Raw genomic sequence first — 17,311 nt, forward strand, 5'->3', positions numbered from 1 at the left:
CACCAATAAAGAGCAGTTCCCTCAAGTCAGGAACAGCACAAAAATTGAGATTGACTTGACAGTTACTTTTCTTTTTAAAAGTGCAACTGAAAATGTATTTTGTGTCTTAACGATTGGACTTTAAAAAAAAAACAAAAAACAAACATTTCATTGTATTTAGGTCAGATATTTGTTTGGACCAGCAGAGGGCGCTGGTAACCCAGTGGTCGGTTGGCATGCAGATATCTTGCAGTGAAGAAGAGATGCTATGCTAGCAGACAGAGCTAATAGAAAAACGTGACTTTTACAGATATTCACGTAATATTATAGATATTCTTTCGGTGCTAAAGGGGTAAGGAATCATTTATAAACATGTTTAAGAGTAGAAGGCAGCCAGAAAGAAAGAATTAGCAGATTCCGCCCGCCGCCAACACTTTTGCCGCCAACCCTAACTGCTGGTTAAAAAAAGTACTGCGATTCAATTTTCAAAGCATCGACGTGAACCGTTATACCTATGAATCGATTTTTAACTGCCTTACGATTAATCGTTACATCCCTAGTATATAGTGAAGGCTATAATATAAGACAAACTCTTTCTTGCACAATTTGCACACAACTAGGCTTGTGTTTTCCGTCCAGTGTATACCGGGAACTCTTAAAATTAGAACGTTCCACTCTGTTTGGAACACAAAAAAGAAATGCGATCAACGGCGTTATGAAAGGCGTGGCCTAGTCCTGGTGATTAAGTGGTATTCCATTTTTAACCCTCCTGTTCAATTAATTTGTCAGGAACAGCAATGTTTTCACAGTATCGATGTGAATCGTGATACCTATGAATCGATTTTTAACTGCCTTACGATTAATCGTTACATCCCTATTACTAACCATAACTAACAATTACTAATTAAGGACTAACCATAACTAACCATTACTAACTATAACAAGCCATTACTAATTAATGGCTAACCATTAATAATTAGGACTAACCATTACTAACTATAACTAACCAATGATTAACCACAACTAACCATAACTAGCCATTACTAATTAAGGACTAACCATTACTAACCATTATTAACCATAACTAATCATTACTAATTAATGACTAACCATAAGTATTTAAGGACTAACCATTACTAATTAATGACTAACCATTACTAATTAAGGACTAGCCATAACTAACCATTGCTAATTAGGAATAACCATTACTAATTAATGACTAACCAGTACTAACTATAACTAACCATTACTAATTGGGGACTAACCATTACTAACTACAACTAACCATTACTACTTAAGGACTAATCATAACTAACATTACTAACTATAACTAACCACTACTAACTATTACTAACCATTACTAACCATAATTAACCATTACTAACTATAACTAACCATTACTAATTAAGGACTAACCATTACTAACTATAACTAACCATTACTAATTGAGGACTAATCATAACTAACCATTACTAGCCATTACTAATTAAGGACTAACCACAACAAACCATTACTAACCATTACTAATTAATGATTAACCATTACTAATTAATGACTAACCATAACTAACCATTACTACCCATTACTAATTAATGACTAACCATAACTAACCATTACTAACTATTACTAATTAAGGACTAACTATTACTAATTAAGGACTAACCATTTCTAATTAAGGACTAACCATAACGAACCATTACTAACCATAACTAACCATCACTAATTAAGGACTAACCATAACTAACCATTACTAATTAATGACTAACCATAACTAACCATTACTAATTAATGACTAACCATAACTAATTAAGGACTAACCATAAAGAACCATTACTAATTCAGGACTAACCATAATGAACCATTACTAACCATATCTAAACATTACTAATTAATGACTAATCATTACTATTTATGACTAACCATTACTAATTAATGACTAACCATTACTAACCATAACTAACCATTACTAACCATAACGAACCATTACTAACCAGATCTAACATTACTAATTAATGATTAATCATAACTAACCATTACTAATTAATGACTAACCATTATTAATTAATGACTAACCATTACTAATTAAAGACTAACCATAACGAACCATTACTAACCAGAACTAACCATTACTAATTAATGACTAACCATAACTAACCATTACTAATTAATGACAAACCATAACTAATTAAGGACTAACCAAAACGAACCATTACTAACCATATCTAAACATTATTAATTTATGACTAACCATAACTAACCATTACTAATTAATGACTAGTCATAACTAACCATTACTAATTAATGACTAACCATAACAACCATTACTAATTAATGACAAGCCATAACTAACCATTACTAATTAATGACTAACCATAACAACCATTACTAATTAATGACAAGCCATAACTAACCATTACTAATTAATGACTAACCATAACTAACCATTACTAATTAATGACTAACCATTACTAATTAATGACTAGCCATAACTAACCATTACTAATTAATGACTAACCATAACTAACCATTACTAATTAATGACTAACCATAACTAACCATTACTAATTAATGACTAACCATAACTAACCATTACTAATTAATGACTAGCCATAACTAACTATTACTAATTAATGACTAACCATAACTAACCATTACTAATTAAGGACTAACCATAACTAACCATTACTAATTAATGACTAACCATAACTAACCATTACTAATTAATGACTAACCATAACTAACCATTACTAATTAATGACTAGCCATAACTAACCATTACTAATTAATGACTAGCCATAACTAACCATTACTAATTAATGACTAGCCATAACTAACCATTACTAATTAATGACTAACCATAACTAACCATTACTAATTAAGGACTAACCATAACTAACCATTACTAATTAAGGACTAACCATAACTAACCATTACTAATTAATGACTAACCATAACTAACCAGGGCTGGATGTCACAGTCCTGGCATTTTATTTTTGTGTCCAGACCAGCTTCATATTTTCAATATTTTTTAATTTTTTAGATTTAAGCTCCTTTTTCCTATTTTTTAGAACATTTTTATCCAAATGTTTGTCCTTTCTTTAACCATTTTCACCAGATAAACTACCTATTGCACAATTAATAAATAATAAGGCAGTGGTGGCCGAGTGGTTAAGTTAAGGAAGCAGGCTTGTGATCGGAGGGTCACTGGTTCTAATCTCACCTGCTCCATCACTGTGGGATGTTAATCAGTGTTTTAACCCTACGCTACACTGTGGCTGTCCACCGCTAACCCTCTGGGAAAATAGGTTAAATGCAGAGAAAGAATTTCACTACAGTGATTAATAAAGGATACATTAAATATTATTATTATTATTATTAATTATCTTTTCATTCCAAGAAATACTGATTTTTTTTTCTTCCTACATTTTGCCTTTCCCCCCTGCATTTTTGCTGTTTTTCTCTATTGTTTGCCACATTATGCCCATTTAAGCCATTACATACACCACCTGGTTCCTCTTTTTGTTCCTTTCTTTGCCACTTTTGACTGCTTTTGGCCCATTTTAGTCACTTTTCACCTTTTTCTTGCCAGGCTTTTGTTACTTTTGGACCATTTAACCCATCTTACCCATTTTTTGTCCCTTTATTTACACTTTATTCATCACCGGTCACAGACTTTGTCACCATCGGCTTCCCATTGACACTGAACAATGGACCAAGAATATGTGTCGCTTGTAACACACTGCTAGTCAATGATCAGTGCTGACTGACCAATTGAAGGACATTTATAAAATAAAGAAACTGGCCCCGCCCCACATAAGCCATTTGATGTGTCAAAAATATTAATACATATATTTTTTAAACCAGACCAGCTCACTTTGGGTAGATGGTCTACTGGGATACTAACCATTACTAACTATAACAAAGGACTAACAGGAAATGAACAGGAAAGTCTTACATGAGGTTTCTTTCATGATCAAAGGCCAAGATTTTGGTGACGTCCCAATCTCCAGATGTCAAAGACTGAAGGATGTCTGTACTGCTGTTGGGCTGATGAAGGACAGACCATCATCATCATCATCATCATCATCATAATCATCATCATCATCATCATCATTATCATCATCATCATCATCATCATCATCATCATAATCATCATCATCATCATCATCATTATCATCATCATCATCATCATCATCATCATCAATGCTCCTCATCCAACAAACCCAGATACTCCGCCCGAGCTATCACTCCACTTTCAGAGATCCATCCCATCTGTCCGTTCTCTTCTCAAACATCTGTATCACCATCTGTATCACCTTCTCTTTCACGTCACCATGTACCATCCTAATATATACAACTCTCACTCCATCATCACCAGACACTGATTCTTTCATCTCGTTCATTTCTCCTTCAATCTCCTCCCTTTCAGGCGTCTCGTTCAGCATCTCATTCACCTCTTTCTCTCTCTCATCCTCACACAGATCAGTCGTTCCATTCACCACCTCTTCAATCACCTTTGGTTCCTCCTCAGACCTCTCACTAGTCATCCTTTAGAAATGTTCTTTATATTATTTCACTGTTATATTCTCACTCTACGGAGCCTTACATCCATTACTCCTAATCTTTCTCATGCACTTATACATCTCAACCCCTCTCCCAGTCTCACTCACTTCCTGACACTCTCTTATCTTCTCTGTCTACCATTCTTCCTCCAACCTCCTCAAGCACTTCTTCAGCTGTTTCCTCACCTCCTTCACTTCCTCTCTCTCACTTCAACCATCTCGCCCTCCATTCTCTCCATCACTTGTCCATCTCTCCTCTGTCTCAGCCTTCTTCTGTTACCCACCAGTTGTACCTTCTCATTCCTCTTTCTCACCACCACTCTTATTCTCTCCATCATCAACCGACCGTCTATGGGTTTTGTACCATCTTCTCATGTACTCCACACACTTCTTTCACTGTCTCCATCATCAGCTTAGAAAGTACTTCCCATTCCTTCCATCTCCTCATACATTCTCGTTCTCTCCTCATCCTCCTCTTTCTTCTCCTGCTCTTTCAACATCTCCATCTGATCTCTGGTACTCTCCTTTGTCTCCTCCTGGCACTCTCCATCTCCTCCCATTCACCCTCACAGTCATCACTTTCTGTTTGTGGTCCAACAACATCTACTCTTCATCCGTTCTCATTTTTCACACCATCCAGTGTCTGTCTGTCCTTCTCATAATGAAAGCATCAACTCATACCACCTTCATACATCACATTGAACCACGTCCCTCTCCTCTAACGCCTCATGTAACTGTTCATAGTCACTAAGTCATGTTCTCCACAACAGTCTATCAAATCTCTTCATTTCTTCTACCTATCCCATACCTCCCATTCACTCCTTCTCTCTCGTACCTTCTTCTTACATTTACATTAAAATCACCTTCAATTATAGCTTTTCATTTCCACCAATCACAACCTGACTCTCCATTGTCCTTCTGTACCTCTCTATACTATCCACATCTATACCCCACACAGGCTGATCTAACACAACCACAGTCACCCTCTCCTCAAACCATCTCTGTTGTCCATCACTCACCCACAACTCCATCACCTCTCAATCAATCAATCAATCAATCAATCTTTATTTGTATAGCGCCAAATCATAACCAATGGTATCTCAAGACACTTTACAGTAGAGCAGTCTTAAGGACGGACTCTTCATTTTATGGATACACACATATGCATATATACGTATATACACATACATATGTATCCCACACCCAACATGAATTCATCATGGCGGCAAGGAAAACCTTCTGTTAAGCAGCAGGAACCTTGTGTGGATCCCATTCCTATGATGAACAGCCATCCACGTTATGCTGTGTTGGGTGTGTGCAGAGGAAAGGGTGGAGACAGAGTTGTTGAGACTCTGTAACTCCACACTGAGGATCCCACGGACCTGCAAGACAAAAGCCAGAAGGAGTACAGGAGCAAACACACAAGGGAAGAATCAGACATAGAGGGAGTGTTTGAAAGAGGAATGGGACCCTCTCCGGTCCCTCTCTAACCTAAATGACCTCTCTCTTAACGCCCTCTCCAACCTCTCTCCAACCGAGCATGCCAGACCCCCCCCCCCCCCGGCAGTCTATGCCTATTGCATCTTAATTATGAGCTATGAGCTGGTTCCTAACTAAAAACTTTATCAAAGAGGAATGTTTTGAGCCTAACCTTAAAGGTAGAGAGGGTGTCTGCCCCCCGAACCGTGGTTGGTAGATGGTTCCAGAGAAGTGGGGCCTGATAACTGAAAGCTCTTCCTCCTATACTACTTTTAGAGATGAATGGAACAACGAGTAGTCCAGCATTTTGAGAGCGTAGTGTTCTGGGGGGATTGTATGGCACTACAAGCTCCTTGAGATAGACTGGTGCCTGTCTAGAGGTAACAAAAGCATGGACTAGTTTTTCGGCGTCGCCCTGAGACAGGATAGATCTGATTTTAGCAATGTTACGGAGATGAAAGAAGGCAGTTCTTGAAGTTTGTTTTATGTGAGAGTTGAAGGATAAATCCTGATCAAATAGAACCCCAAGGTTTCTAACAGTTGTGCTTTGTGCCAGAGTAATGCCATCTAGGGCAGTTAGGCTAGCATAGGTTTCTCTAAGGTGTCGTGGGCCCAGTACAATGACCTCAGTCTTGTCTGAGTTGAGAAGAAGAAAATTTTGGTCCATCCAGGCCCTAATGTCCTTTAGACAGGCCTCAAGTTTAGATAGCTGATTTGTCTCACCTGGCTTCATTGATACATACAGTTGGGTATCATCAGCATAGCAGTGAAAGTTAACAGAGTATTTTCTCATAACATTACCAAGGGGGATCATATAGATACAGAAGAGGATTGGACCTAGCACAGAGCCCTGAGGAACCCCGTAGCTTACTTTAGTGTACACAGAAGACTTATTATTCACGTGTACAAACTGGTACCTATCAGATAGGTAGGACTTAAACCAGTTTAGGGCAGTCCCTGTGATTCCAAGTAATTTCTCTAATCTCTCTAGTAGAATATAGTGATCTATAGTGTCAAAAGCTGCACTAAGATCTAATAAAACCAGCACTGAGAGTCGTCCTTCATCTGAAGCCCAGAGTAGATCATTAGTTACTTTAACTAAAGCAGTCTCTGTGCTGTGTTGAGCTCTAAAACCTGACTGGAAGTCCTCGAACAGGCTGTTGTTTTGAAGGAAGTCACAGAGCTGAGCCGCCACAACTTTCTCAAGAATCTTTGAAATAAAAGGAAGATTAGATATAGGCCTGTAGTTTGCTAAAGTGCTGGAATCAAGAGTAGGTTTTTTGAGAAGGGGTTTGATTACAGCTACTTTAAAGGACTGTGGCACGTAGCCTATTGATAGGGATATATTTATTGTCTCCAACAAAGATGGGCAGACCAGGGGAACAACTTCTTTAAACAGCTTAGTTGGGATCGGATCTGAAAGGCAGGTCGATGGTTTGGAGGATGAAATAATAGAGTTAAGTTCCTGAAGTCCTATATGTGTGAAACAGTTTAGGTTAGGCCTGTTTACATTTAATGGTACAGCAGGCCCAGGTGAAGGCAGGGAGTGGCTAATTTTATCTCTAATCTTATGAATTTTATCGTTAAAAAATGTCATAAAGTCCTCACAGCTGAGGGCTAGAGGAATCATGGGCTCAATAGAGCTCTGACTTTGTGTTAGCCTGGCTACAGTGCTGAAAAGGTACCTCGGATTATTTTTATTTTCTTCAATTAGTGAGGAATAGTATGTAGATCGACTATGTCGTAAGGCTGTCATGTATTTACTATGGCTTTCTTGCCAGAGTATTCGTGACTCCTCTGTTTTATTGGAGCGCCACATTCTCTCTAATTTACGGGTTGTTTGTTTGAGTGTGTGAGTTTCAGAGCTAAACCACGGAGCTTTCCTCTGACGTTTAATAGTTTTTTCCCTCAATGGGGCAATTGAGTCCAAGGTGGATTTTAGTAGACTAGCAGAGCTATCGACAAGCAGATCCAGTTGAGAGGGGTTATAATTAATATCATAGTTATTTATTGGATGGTGCACTGAGTTTAAGGCAGCAGGAATGGCCTCTTTAAATTTAGCCACAGCACTATTGGACAGATTTCTACTCCTAACTATTTTATTGCACAGTGCGAGATCCTCTAGGATAATGTTAAAAGATATTAAAAAGTGATCTGATAGCAGAGGATTTTCAGGGTAGACTTTTAGTTCATTAATATCAAGGCCATATGTTAGAACAAGATCAAGAGTATGATTTAAACGATGAGTAGCTTCATTAATAGTTTGAAAAAAGCCAACTGAGTCTATTAGGGACATAAAGGCTGAGCTCAGGCTATCACTATCTTTGTCCACATGGATATTAAAATCTCCTACTATCAGTATTTTATCAGAACTGAGGACTAAGTTTGATATAAACTCAGAGAATTCTGATAGAAATTCAGAATAAGGGCCTGGAGGACGGTAAATTATCGCAAATAAGACTGGCTGGCAGGTTTTTGATTTGGTATGAGATAAATTTAGAACCAGGCTTTCAAAGGAAGTGTAACTGGCCTTTGGTTTAGGATAGATTAGGAGAGAGGAATGATAAATAGCTGCTACACCACCTCCACGGCCTATGTCTCGTGGCATATGAGTATTTAAATGACTGGGAGGAGTGGCTTCATTTAAACTAACATATTCATCTTGATACAGCCATGTTTCAGTTAAACAGAATAAATCAAAGTTATTTTCTGAGATAAGGTCATTTACTAGTAGAGATTTGGATCTCAGTGATCTAATATTTAATAGAGCACATCTAATGCTTTTATGTTTTGGTGTTTCTAGATTTGAGATTTTAATTTTTTTCAGATTTTTATAATTGATAGCTCTTTTATTTGATTTTATGTTAAAATCATTGTGAAATATGGGTCGGGGGACAGACACCGTCTCTATAAAATAATATTCATCACCATCACAACAGTTGCCATGGCGATGAACACAGCTATCATAATAGCAATGGGAGGGAAACTGTCCTAAGGCAAGCGCAGAGGGGCGTGGAGGACTCCGCCTCTGTAACATGGTCTCATTCATGAGATGTCATAACAGTGACTGTGCCATGTTTTCTGATAGTAGAGATGCTCCCTCCAAAGTAGGATGGATTCCATCTCTTCCTATCAAGTTCGGTTTTCCCCAGAAGGATCTCCAATTATCAATGAAGCCCACCTCGTTTTCTGGACACCACCTCGATAGCCAGCGGTTAAATGATGACATGCTATAGGCTATACATGTCATCACTGGTCAGATTTGGTAAGGGACCAGAGTGGAGTCCGACATTGTTTTAGCATAAGCACAAACTGATTCAATGTTCACTTTGGTTGCTTCCGACTGACGACGTCGGGAGTCATTAGTGCCGACATGGAGGACTATCCTATCAAACTTACGGTTACTCTTTGCCAGCAACTTTAGATTTGATTCTATGTCGCCCGCTCTGGCCCCTGGGATGCACCTCACAATGCCCGCTGATTTCGCTAGCTTCACGTTTCTCACTATGGAGTCGCCAATTATCAGAGTTTGTTCCCCGGTGAGTGTGTTGTCCTCACGGAGGGGGGAGAACCTGTTTGAGACGTGAACATGGTGGTGTCCCGAGCGGCTTTTTGACCTTCGACTATGCTTACCACGGACAGTAACCCACTCATTGCTGGCCGGGGGGGAGGCTAAGCTAGAGCTAGCACGGTCCGCACCGGCTAGGTCCTGCTTGCTAGCTTCGGTTTTGGTATCAGGGGTGCGGAACCGCTTCTCCAGATTGTTGATCCTCGCCTCCATATCTAACAGTACGCTACACTTTATGCAACTACCATTGTCCCTAAAGGAGGACGAGGAGTAACTAAACATCTGACACACCGGGCAGGAGAGCGGAGGGGAGGAGAGAGAAGCCATAGGTGCTAAATTTAAGCTAAGCTAAGCTAAGGACAAAAGGAAGTTTAAAGGAGATACCACTGCCTATAAGAGGCAAGATTGCTTTTTACTTAACCTTCGTACGTTTAACTGTACGGTAAAAAATTAAAACAAGTGTTTTCAAGGCTAAAATATCAATGACAACAAGTTTGATTAGAGTTAGCAGAACACAGTAGTAGAGCGCTGCAAGCAGCGGTAGAGCGTAAACAGGAAATGATCGATACGTCACCACGTCAGCACGTAAGCAGCACACACAATACCACCACTGACTTCTTCTAGAACAACTACCACTCTCTCCTCATCCTCTCACAACCACAGCACACCTTCATCATCTGCACTTATCTCACTCAGCAACACAATCTCCCACCCTTTCATCACAATCTTCTCCATCACCCTCCTCAACCTTCTCCTGTTCTGCTCCCTCAGAGACAAATGCTGCACATGTTAATCTCTCTTTCTTTCCTCTGACCACCTTCTCTCACTCCCTCAGTCACCACCCTCTCACCCCTCCTTTCACTCCTCCTGTTTCTCCTCCCCTCATGTCTTCTATTCCTCCTCTCTCTCCTCCTTTCTTCTCCAACACTTCTCCTACCTCTCCAGTTCCTCAGCCCAGGGTGGGGATGGATGGTGCAAAGACCAACCCTTCACAGGGCAGGTGCCTGCCTTGCCCCAAAGTTCACCCACAAAGTCCCACCAGTGCAAACCCCCGGGGGGCCCTCATCTTGAAAGGTTTTTAAAGAGGGGTCCGGGTCGGCTGGCTCCTTCCCCCTCTATTGTGGGCGGATGGTTGCTGGGCATCTCCCCACACAGTTTGACCCCACATTGCCCCCCGCCCCCTGGTGGGTCATTTGTCGCACCAAGGCCAAATGCTGACTGGGCGAGTCCCCCTTGCGCCTGTGTGTAGGCTTCTCACCACCACCACCACCATCATCATCATCATCATCACACAAGAAGAAGAAGTCCCAGTAATGACATGGCTGAGTGAGACCTGGTCTCTTACCGTGGACGTGGACATGGAGATGTGAAAGAACTTGCCCCTCCCTCCCTGAGGAATCGCTCGGGTGAAGAAGAACTTGTGTCCATCGTTGGAGAAGATTGGAGGTTCGTTCTGCAGAAACGTGCATGTGTGCTTGTGGGTGTTATTTTTTAAAGCAGATTAGTGCGTGGGCTCGGTTCGTACTTGTCGGTGTAGCCAGCTTTCACTCTCATCCTCGTGTTTCTGAAAGAAGAAAGTGATTGATTGGTCACATGAGCACCATCACTGAAGTCTCCTCTCCAGATGTTCATAAGTTCAGATGTTCTATAAAGATGTGCCCAGTGGGTCACCTTGGTGCAGACGCCTGTGGTGGCCTCACACAGGGTCAGGATGGAGTTATTCTGTGCTCGGTTCAACCAGTTGACGGCTAGCTTGGTGCCGCTGGCCCATTTCACCATGCAGATGTAGAACTCCCTTCTGGAGACGCAGGAACACATGAAACAAGCTGGGACATAGAATTATAGAGATAGATATATAGATGAACACACCCACCCAATCCGAGGGTCGTCAGGTTTCTTCATCACCACAGTGTGCAGAGGGCCGTGTAGGCTCACCACAGACACCTGCACCGCAGGGTTCTCCTCCCCCGCCTGCAACACATCAGCACATGCAACATCAATACACGCCAAAGGTTTGCCTCAGCACGCGCTAACGGTTAGCATCAACACACGCCAACGGTTAGCATCACCACACGCTAATGGTTAGCATCAGTACATGTTATAGGTTAGCATCAGCACATGCTAAAGGTTAGCATCAACACACGCTACAGGTTAGCATCAGCACATGCTAAAGGTTAGCATCAGCACAATGCTAACGGAGAGCATCAGCACACAATAAAGGTTAACTGATAGTATCAGCACACGCTAAAGGTTAGATTCAGCACACGATAGAGGTTAGCATCAGCCCACAATAGAATCAGAATCAGAATCAGCTTTATTGACCAGGTACAGTTTAGAACAATACGAGGAATTTGACTTGGTAGTTGCAGTGAAAGAAGACACATCAACACACCGGAGCAGCCATTTGCGGCGCCCACATATTTAGGGTAAAAAGGGATCAATAACAGGAGGAGAGGAGGGGTGAGGGGGAAAAAAACTGCCAGTTTGAAACTGATTTCCCTAAACAGAGAAAACAGTGTGAAACCAGGAAAAAAAACGCCTCCGCAAACATAAATGTTAGCATGACACAGTCAAACAACTCGAGACAAGGCATGTGGGAAGGGTTGGGTGGGAGGTTGACTGGGGGAGGGGGTCAGGTGGGAAGAACAGCAGGATTCCAGCCGTTTGGGGACATGGGCGTGCTGCCAATGGGCGCTGCTACCACGCCTCCATGCAGCTGTGGATGGGAGGGGGGGAAAGATGGCCGACGAGGCATTTGAAGTTGAAGACCTGTAGCTGCGTTACTGACAACCAGATGACGTGTGGAAAAGTTCAGCATCAACAGTTCCAGGTGGGAATGTAGGGAAGGAGCGGGGGGAGGGAGTGGGGGTAAGAGCCGCCGTCTGCAGAAACTTCCTGGTGATAAGAGATGAGACAACCTTGGCTTTAGCCTTGGCTAGCTGGGGAGCCGAAAGGGAGATAAGCAATGTGATTTGATACAGGCTATGTTAATTTCCAATAGCCTTCTGTCCTGGGTCTCTCTGCTGTAATCCAATGAGTGGCCTAGTTTCCACTTCCAAGCCGGGTCTCGAACTTCTCCCAGTTGTTATCCATAACGCGTAGACGATCCATAAGCAGCTCTTGCTTGCTTTTGATATCGATCAACACATGAGTCTGAGTGTTCAGAGCCCTGCTACATCCTTCAGAAATCACTGGCAGCTTTTCCAAAACAGCGTAGTACGGACTTTACGATAGATTAGGAAGCCACCAGCTCCGATCAGCAGCATGCCTACTATCATTATTCCAATCATGTAGATGTCCTCCACGTCTTCCACGGAAAGGATGGACAGACACACAACTCGCCACTTGTTCCAAGGGTCAAGTGTGTATCCAGCCGCAAACGTCCCGCTTGGACATGCGGGGTCACCACCCCTGGTTCTTTGCGTCGAAAAAATCTGATCGATAGCACTGAGAGACCAACTAATTAATTCCATTATTCCGGTTTTGGATGAGTTACAGAGAGAGGCTCTTGTTAGGCTCACAGGACCTGACAAAGCAGCAGCAGGGAGAGATAAGAATGGAAGGGAGGGAGAAACAGAGAGTGCGACTGTCCTCGTCGAGAGAAGCAAGAAGATTATATACAGGGTGGAATAAAGGTTAGATTCAGCACAAGCTAAAGGTTAGCATCAGCACACAGTAAAGGTTAGCATCAGCACATGCTAACGGTTTGCATCAGCACACGATAAAGGTTTGCTGATGGTTAGCATCAGCACACGCTAAAGGTTAGATTCAGCACACGCTAAAGGTTAGCATCAGCACAGGGCAAAGGTTAGCTGATTGTTAGCATCAGCCCTTATTCTTCTGAAGTATCTCAATGATGCAGAATGTGGAGATGTTTGTGTAAGTGTTGTGTAGATGTTGTCGTACCTGTCATTAGTGTTGTAGTAGTCGAGACCAGTCTTGGTCTCGTCTCGGACTCATGATTTTCACTCAAGTCCGTTAGAGACAGCACTAATTCCTGCTATTTTTAAAGTTTTTAATAATGTGATAATAACACAGAGAAGAACGGAATAAAACAATCTTTTATTCATTATTTAATCCACCCTGTTATAATGACCACAACCTTCGTTATGTGTGTGTATGTGTGTGTGTGTGTGTGTGTGTGTGTGTGTGTGTGTGTGTGTGTGTGTGTGTGTGTGTGTGTGTGTGTGTGTGTGTGTGTGTGTGTGTGTGTGTGTGTGTGTGTGTGTGTGTGGCTACGGTGTCAGTTTGGACAGCAGAGCAGAAGAGAGATAGAAACTAATCACCGGTAACTAAAACTCTGGGAAACAATAACCAGTAATAAATATGATCTCTCTGATAAAGACAGTAGCTCTAATAACTGGCAACATGATAAACTACGGGGACTAATTTACTCTGCCTCTGGGTCCTAGTGCCTGCCATACGGTGAAACCTGTTCTGTTTACCGAGGTCTGTGTGTGTTTAATAAGTCTGTGTGTGTTTAATAATTCTGTGTGTGTTTAATAAGTCTGTGTGTGTTTAATAAGTCTGTGTGTGTTTAATAAGTCTGTGTGTGTTTAATAATTCTGTGTGTGTTTAATAAGTCTGTGTGTGTTTAATAAGTCTGTGTGTGTTTAATAAGTCTGTGTGTATTTAATAAGTCTGTGTGTGTGTTTAATAAGTATGTGTGTGTTTAATAAGTCTGTGTGTGTTTAATAAGTCTGTGTGTGTTTAATAAGTCTGTGTGTTTAATAAGTCTGTGTGTGTGTTTAATAAGTATGTGTGTGTTTAATAAGTCTGTGTGTATTTAATAAGTCTGTGTGTGTGTTTAATAAGTATGTGTGTGTTTAATAAGTCTGTGTGTGTTTAATAAGTCTGTGTGTGTTTAATAAGTCTGTGTGTGTTTAATAAGTCTGTGTGTGTTTAATAAGTCTGTGTGTATTTAATAAGTCTGTGTGTGTGTTTAATAAGTCTGTGTGTGTTTAATAAGTCTGTGTGTGTTTAATAAGTCTGTGTGTGTTTATTAAGTGTGTGTGTGCTTAATAAGTCTGTGTGTGTTTAATAAGTCTGTGTGTGTGTGTTTAATAAGTATGTGTGTGTTTAATAAGTCTGTGTGTGTTTAATAAGTCTGTGTGTGTTTAATAAGTATGTGTGTGTGTTTAATAAGTATGTGTGTGTTTAATAAGTATGTGTGTGTTTAATAAGTATGTGTGTGTTTAATAATTCTGTGTGTGTTTAATAAGTCTGTGTGTGTTTAATAAGTCTGTGTGTGTGTTTAATAAGTCTGTGTGTGTTTAATAAGTGTGTGTGTTTAATAAGTCTGTGTGTGTGTTTAATAAGTCTGTGTGTGTTTAATAAGTCTGTGTGTGTTTAATAAGTCAGTGTGTGTGTTTAATAAGTCTGTGTGTGTGTTTAATAAGTCTGTGTGTGTGTTTAATAAGTGTGTGTGTTTAATAAGTCTGTGTGTGTTTAATAAGTGTGTGTGTTTAATAAGTCTGTGTGTGTTTAATAAGTGTGTGTGTTTAATAAGTCTGTGTGTGTGTTTAATAAGTCTGTGTGTGTTTAATAAGTCTGTGTGTGTTTAATAAGTCTGTGTGTGTTTAATAAGTCTGTGTGTGTGTTTAATAAGTCTGTGTGTGTTTAATAAGTCTGTGTGTGTGTTTAATAAGTCTGTGTGTGTTTAATAAGTCTGTATGTGTTTAATAAGTGTGTGTGTTTAATAAGTCTGTGTGTGTTTAATAAGTCTGTGTGTGTTTAATAAGTCTGTGTGTGTTTAATAAGTGTGTGTGTTTAATAAGTCTGTGTGTGTTTAATAAGTCTGTGTGTGTTTAATAAGTCTGTGTGTGTTTAATAAGTCTGTGTGTGTTTAATAAGTGTGTGTGTTTAATAAGTCTGTGTGTGTTTAATAAGTCTGTGTGTGTTTAATAAGTGTGTGTGTTTAATAAGTCTGTGTGTGTTTATTAAGTGTGTGTGTGTTTAATAAGTGTGTGTGTGTTTAATAAGTGTGTGTGTTTAATAAGTCTGTGTGTGTTTATTAAGTGTGTGTGTGTTTAATAAGTCTGTGTGTGTTTAATAAGTCAGTGTGTGTTTAATAAGTGTGTGTGTTTAATAAGTCAGTGTGTGTTTAATAAGTATGTGTGTGTGTTTAATAAGTCTGTGTGTGTTTAATAAGTGTGTGTGTTTAATAAGTCTGTGTGTGTTTATTAAGTGTGTGTGTGTTTAATAAGTCTGTGTGTGTTTAATAAGTCTGTATGTGTTTAATAAGTGTGTGTGTTTAATAAGTCAGTGTGTGTTTAATAAGTCTGTGTGTGTTTAATAAGTCTGTGTGTGTTTAATAAGTCTGTATGTGTTTAATAAGTGTGTGTGTTTAATAAGTCTGTGTGTGTTTAATAAGTCTGTGTGTGTTTAATAAGTCTGTGTGTTTAATAAGTCTGTGTGTGTTTAATAAGTCTGTATGTGTTTAATAAGTGTGTGTGTTTAATAAGTCTGTGTGTGTTTAATAAGTCTGTGTGTGTTTAATAAGTGTGTGTGTTTAATAAGTCTGTGTGTGTTTATTAAGTGTGTGTGTGTTTAATAAGTCTGTGTGTGTTTAATAAGTCTGTATGTGTTTAATAAGTGTGTGTGTTTAATAAGTCTGTGTGTGTTTAATAAGTCTGTATGTGTTTAATAAGTGTGTGTGTTTAATAAGTCTGTGTGTGTTTAATAAGTCTGTATGTGTTTAATAAGTCAGTGTGTGTTTAATAAGTATGTGTGTGTGTTTAATAAGTCTGTGTGTGTTTAATAAGTGTGTGTGTTTAATAAGTCTGTGTGTGTTTATTAAGTGTGTGTGTGTTTAATAAGTATGTGTGTGTTTAATAAGTCTGTGTGTGTGTTTAATAAGTCTGTGTGTGTTTAATAAGTCTGTGTGTGTTTAATAAGTCTGTGTGTGTTTAATAAGTCTGTGTGTGTTTAATAAGTCTGTGTGTGTTTAATAAGTCTGTGTGTGTTTAATAAGTCTGTGTGTGTTTAATAAGTCTGTGTGTGTTTAATAAGTCTGTGTGTGTTTAATAAGTCTGTGTGTGTTTAATAAGTCTGTGTGTGTTTAATAAGTCTGTGTGTGTTTTAATAAGTCTGTGTGTGTTTAATAAGTCTGTGTGTGTTTAATAAGTCTGTGTGTGTTTAATAAGTCTGTGTGTGTTTAATAAGTCTGTGTGTGTTTAATAAGTCTGTGTGTGTTAATAAGTCTGTGTGTGTTTAATAAGTCTGTGTGTGTTTAATAAGTCTGTGTGTGTTTAATAAGTCTGTGTGTGTTTAATAAGTATGTGTGTGTTTAATAAGTCAGTGTGTGTTTAATAAGTCTGTGTGTGTTTAATAAGTCTGTGTGTGTTTAATAAGTCTGTGTGTGTTTAATAAGTCTGTGTGTGTTTAATAAGTCAGTGTGTGTTTAATAAGTCTGTGTGTGTTTAATAAGTCTGTGTGTGTTTAATAAGTCAGTGTGTGTTTAATAAGTCTGTGTGTGTTTAATAAGTCTGTGTGTGTTTAATAAGTCAGTGTGTGTTTAATAAGTCTGTGTGTGTTTAATAAGTCTGTGTGTTTAATAAGTCTGTGTGTGTTTAATAAGTCTGTGTGTGTTTAATAAGTCAGTGTGTGTTTAATAAGTCTGTGTGTGTTTAATAAGTCTGTGTGTGTTTAATAAGTCTGTGTGTGTCTACATGTTTATGTCTCTGTCCATTCACTCTTTTCATTATATTCATGTCTTTAAAGG

The 17,311-nt window shown here is 39.4% G+C and overlaps 1 protein-coding gene across 6 annotated transcripts in view; it reads right to left on the bottom strand.

The window, feature by feature from the left end:
- LOC114478733 (dipeptidyl aminopeptidase-like protein 6) overlaps window positions 1-17,311 on the bottom strand; it is a 133,846-nt gene that overhangs the window by 27,799 nt on the left and 88,736 nt on the right. For all 6 annotated transcript variants that reach the window (XM_028471929.1, XM_028471928.1, XM_028471930.1 and 3 more), the window contains 5 exons: window positions 11,462-11,559; window positions 11,260-11,386; window positions 11,114-11,152; window positions 10,934-11,041; window positions 3,935-4,026 (listed from right to left, as the gene is read on the bottom strand). In XM_028471929.1, the coding sequence (XP_028327730.1) occupies window positions 3,935-4,026; window positions 10,934-11,041; window positions 11,114-11,152; window positions 11,260-11,386; window positions 11,462-11,559 (464 nt within the window). The remainder of the gene's footprint in view (window positions 1-3,934; window positions 4,027-10,933; window positions 11,042-11,113; window positions 11,153-11,259; window positions 11,387-11,461; window positions 11,560-17,311) is intronic.

This window comes from Gouania willdenowi, chromosome 17 (assembly GCF_900634775.1).
Source record: "Gouania willdenowi chromosome 17, fGouWil2.1, whole genome shotgun sequence".
Lineage (NCBI taxonomy): Eukaryota > Metazoa > Chordata > Actinopteri > Blenniiformes > Gobiesocidae > Gouania > Gouania willdenowi.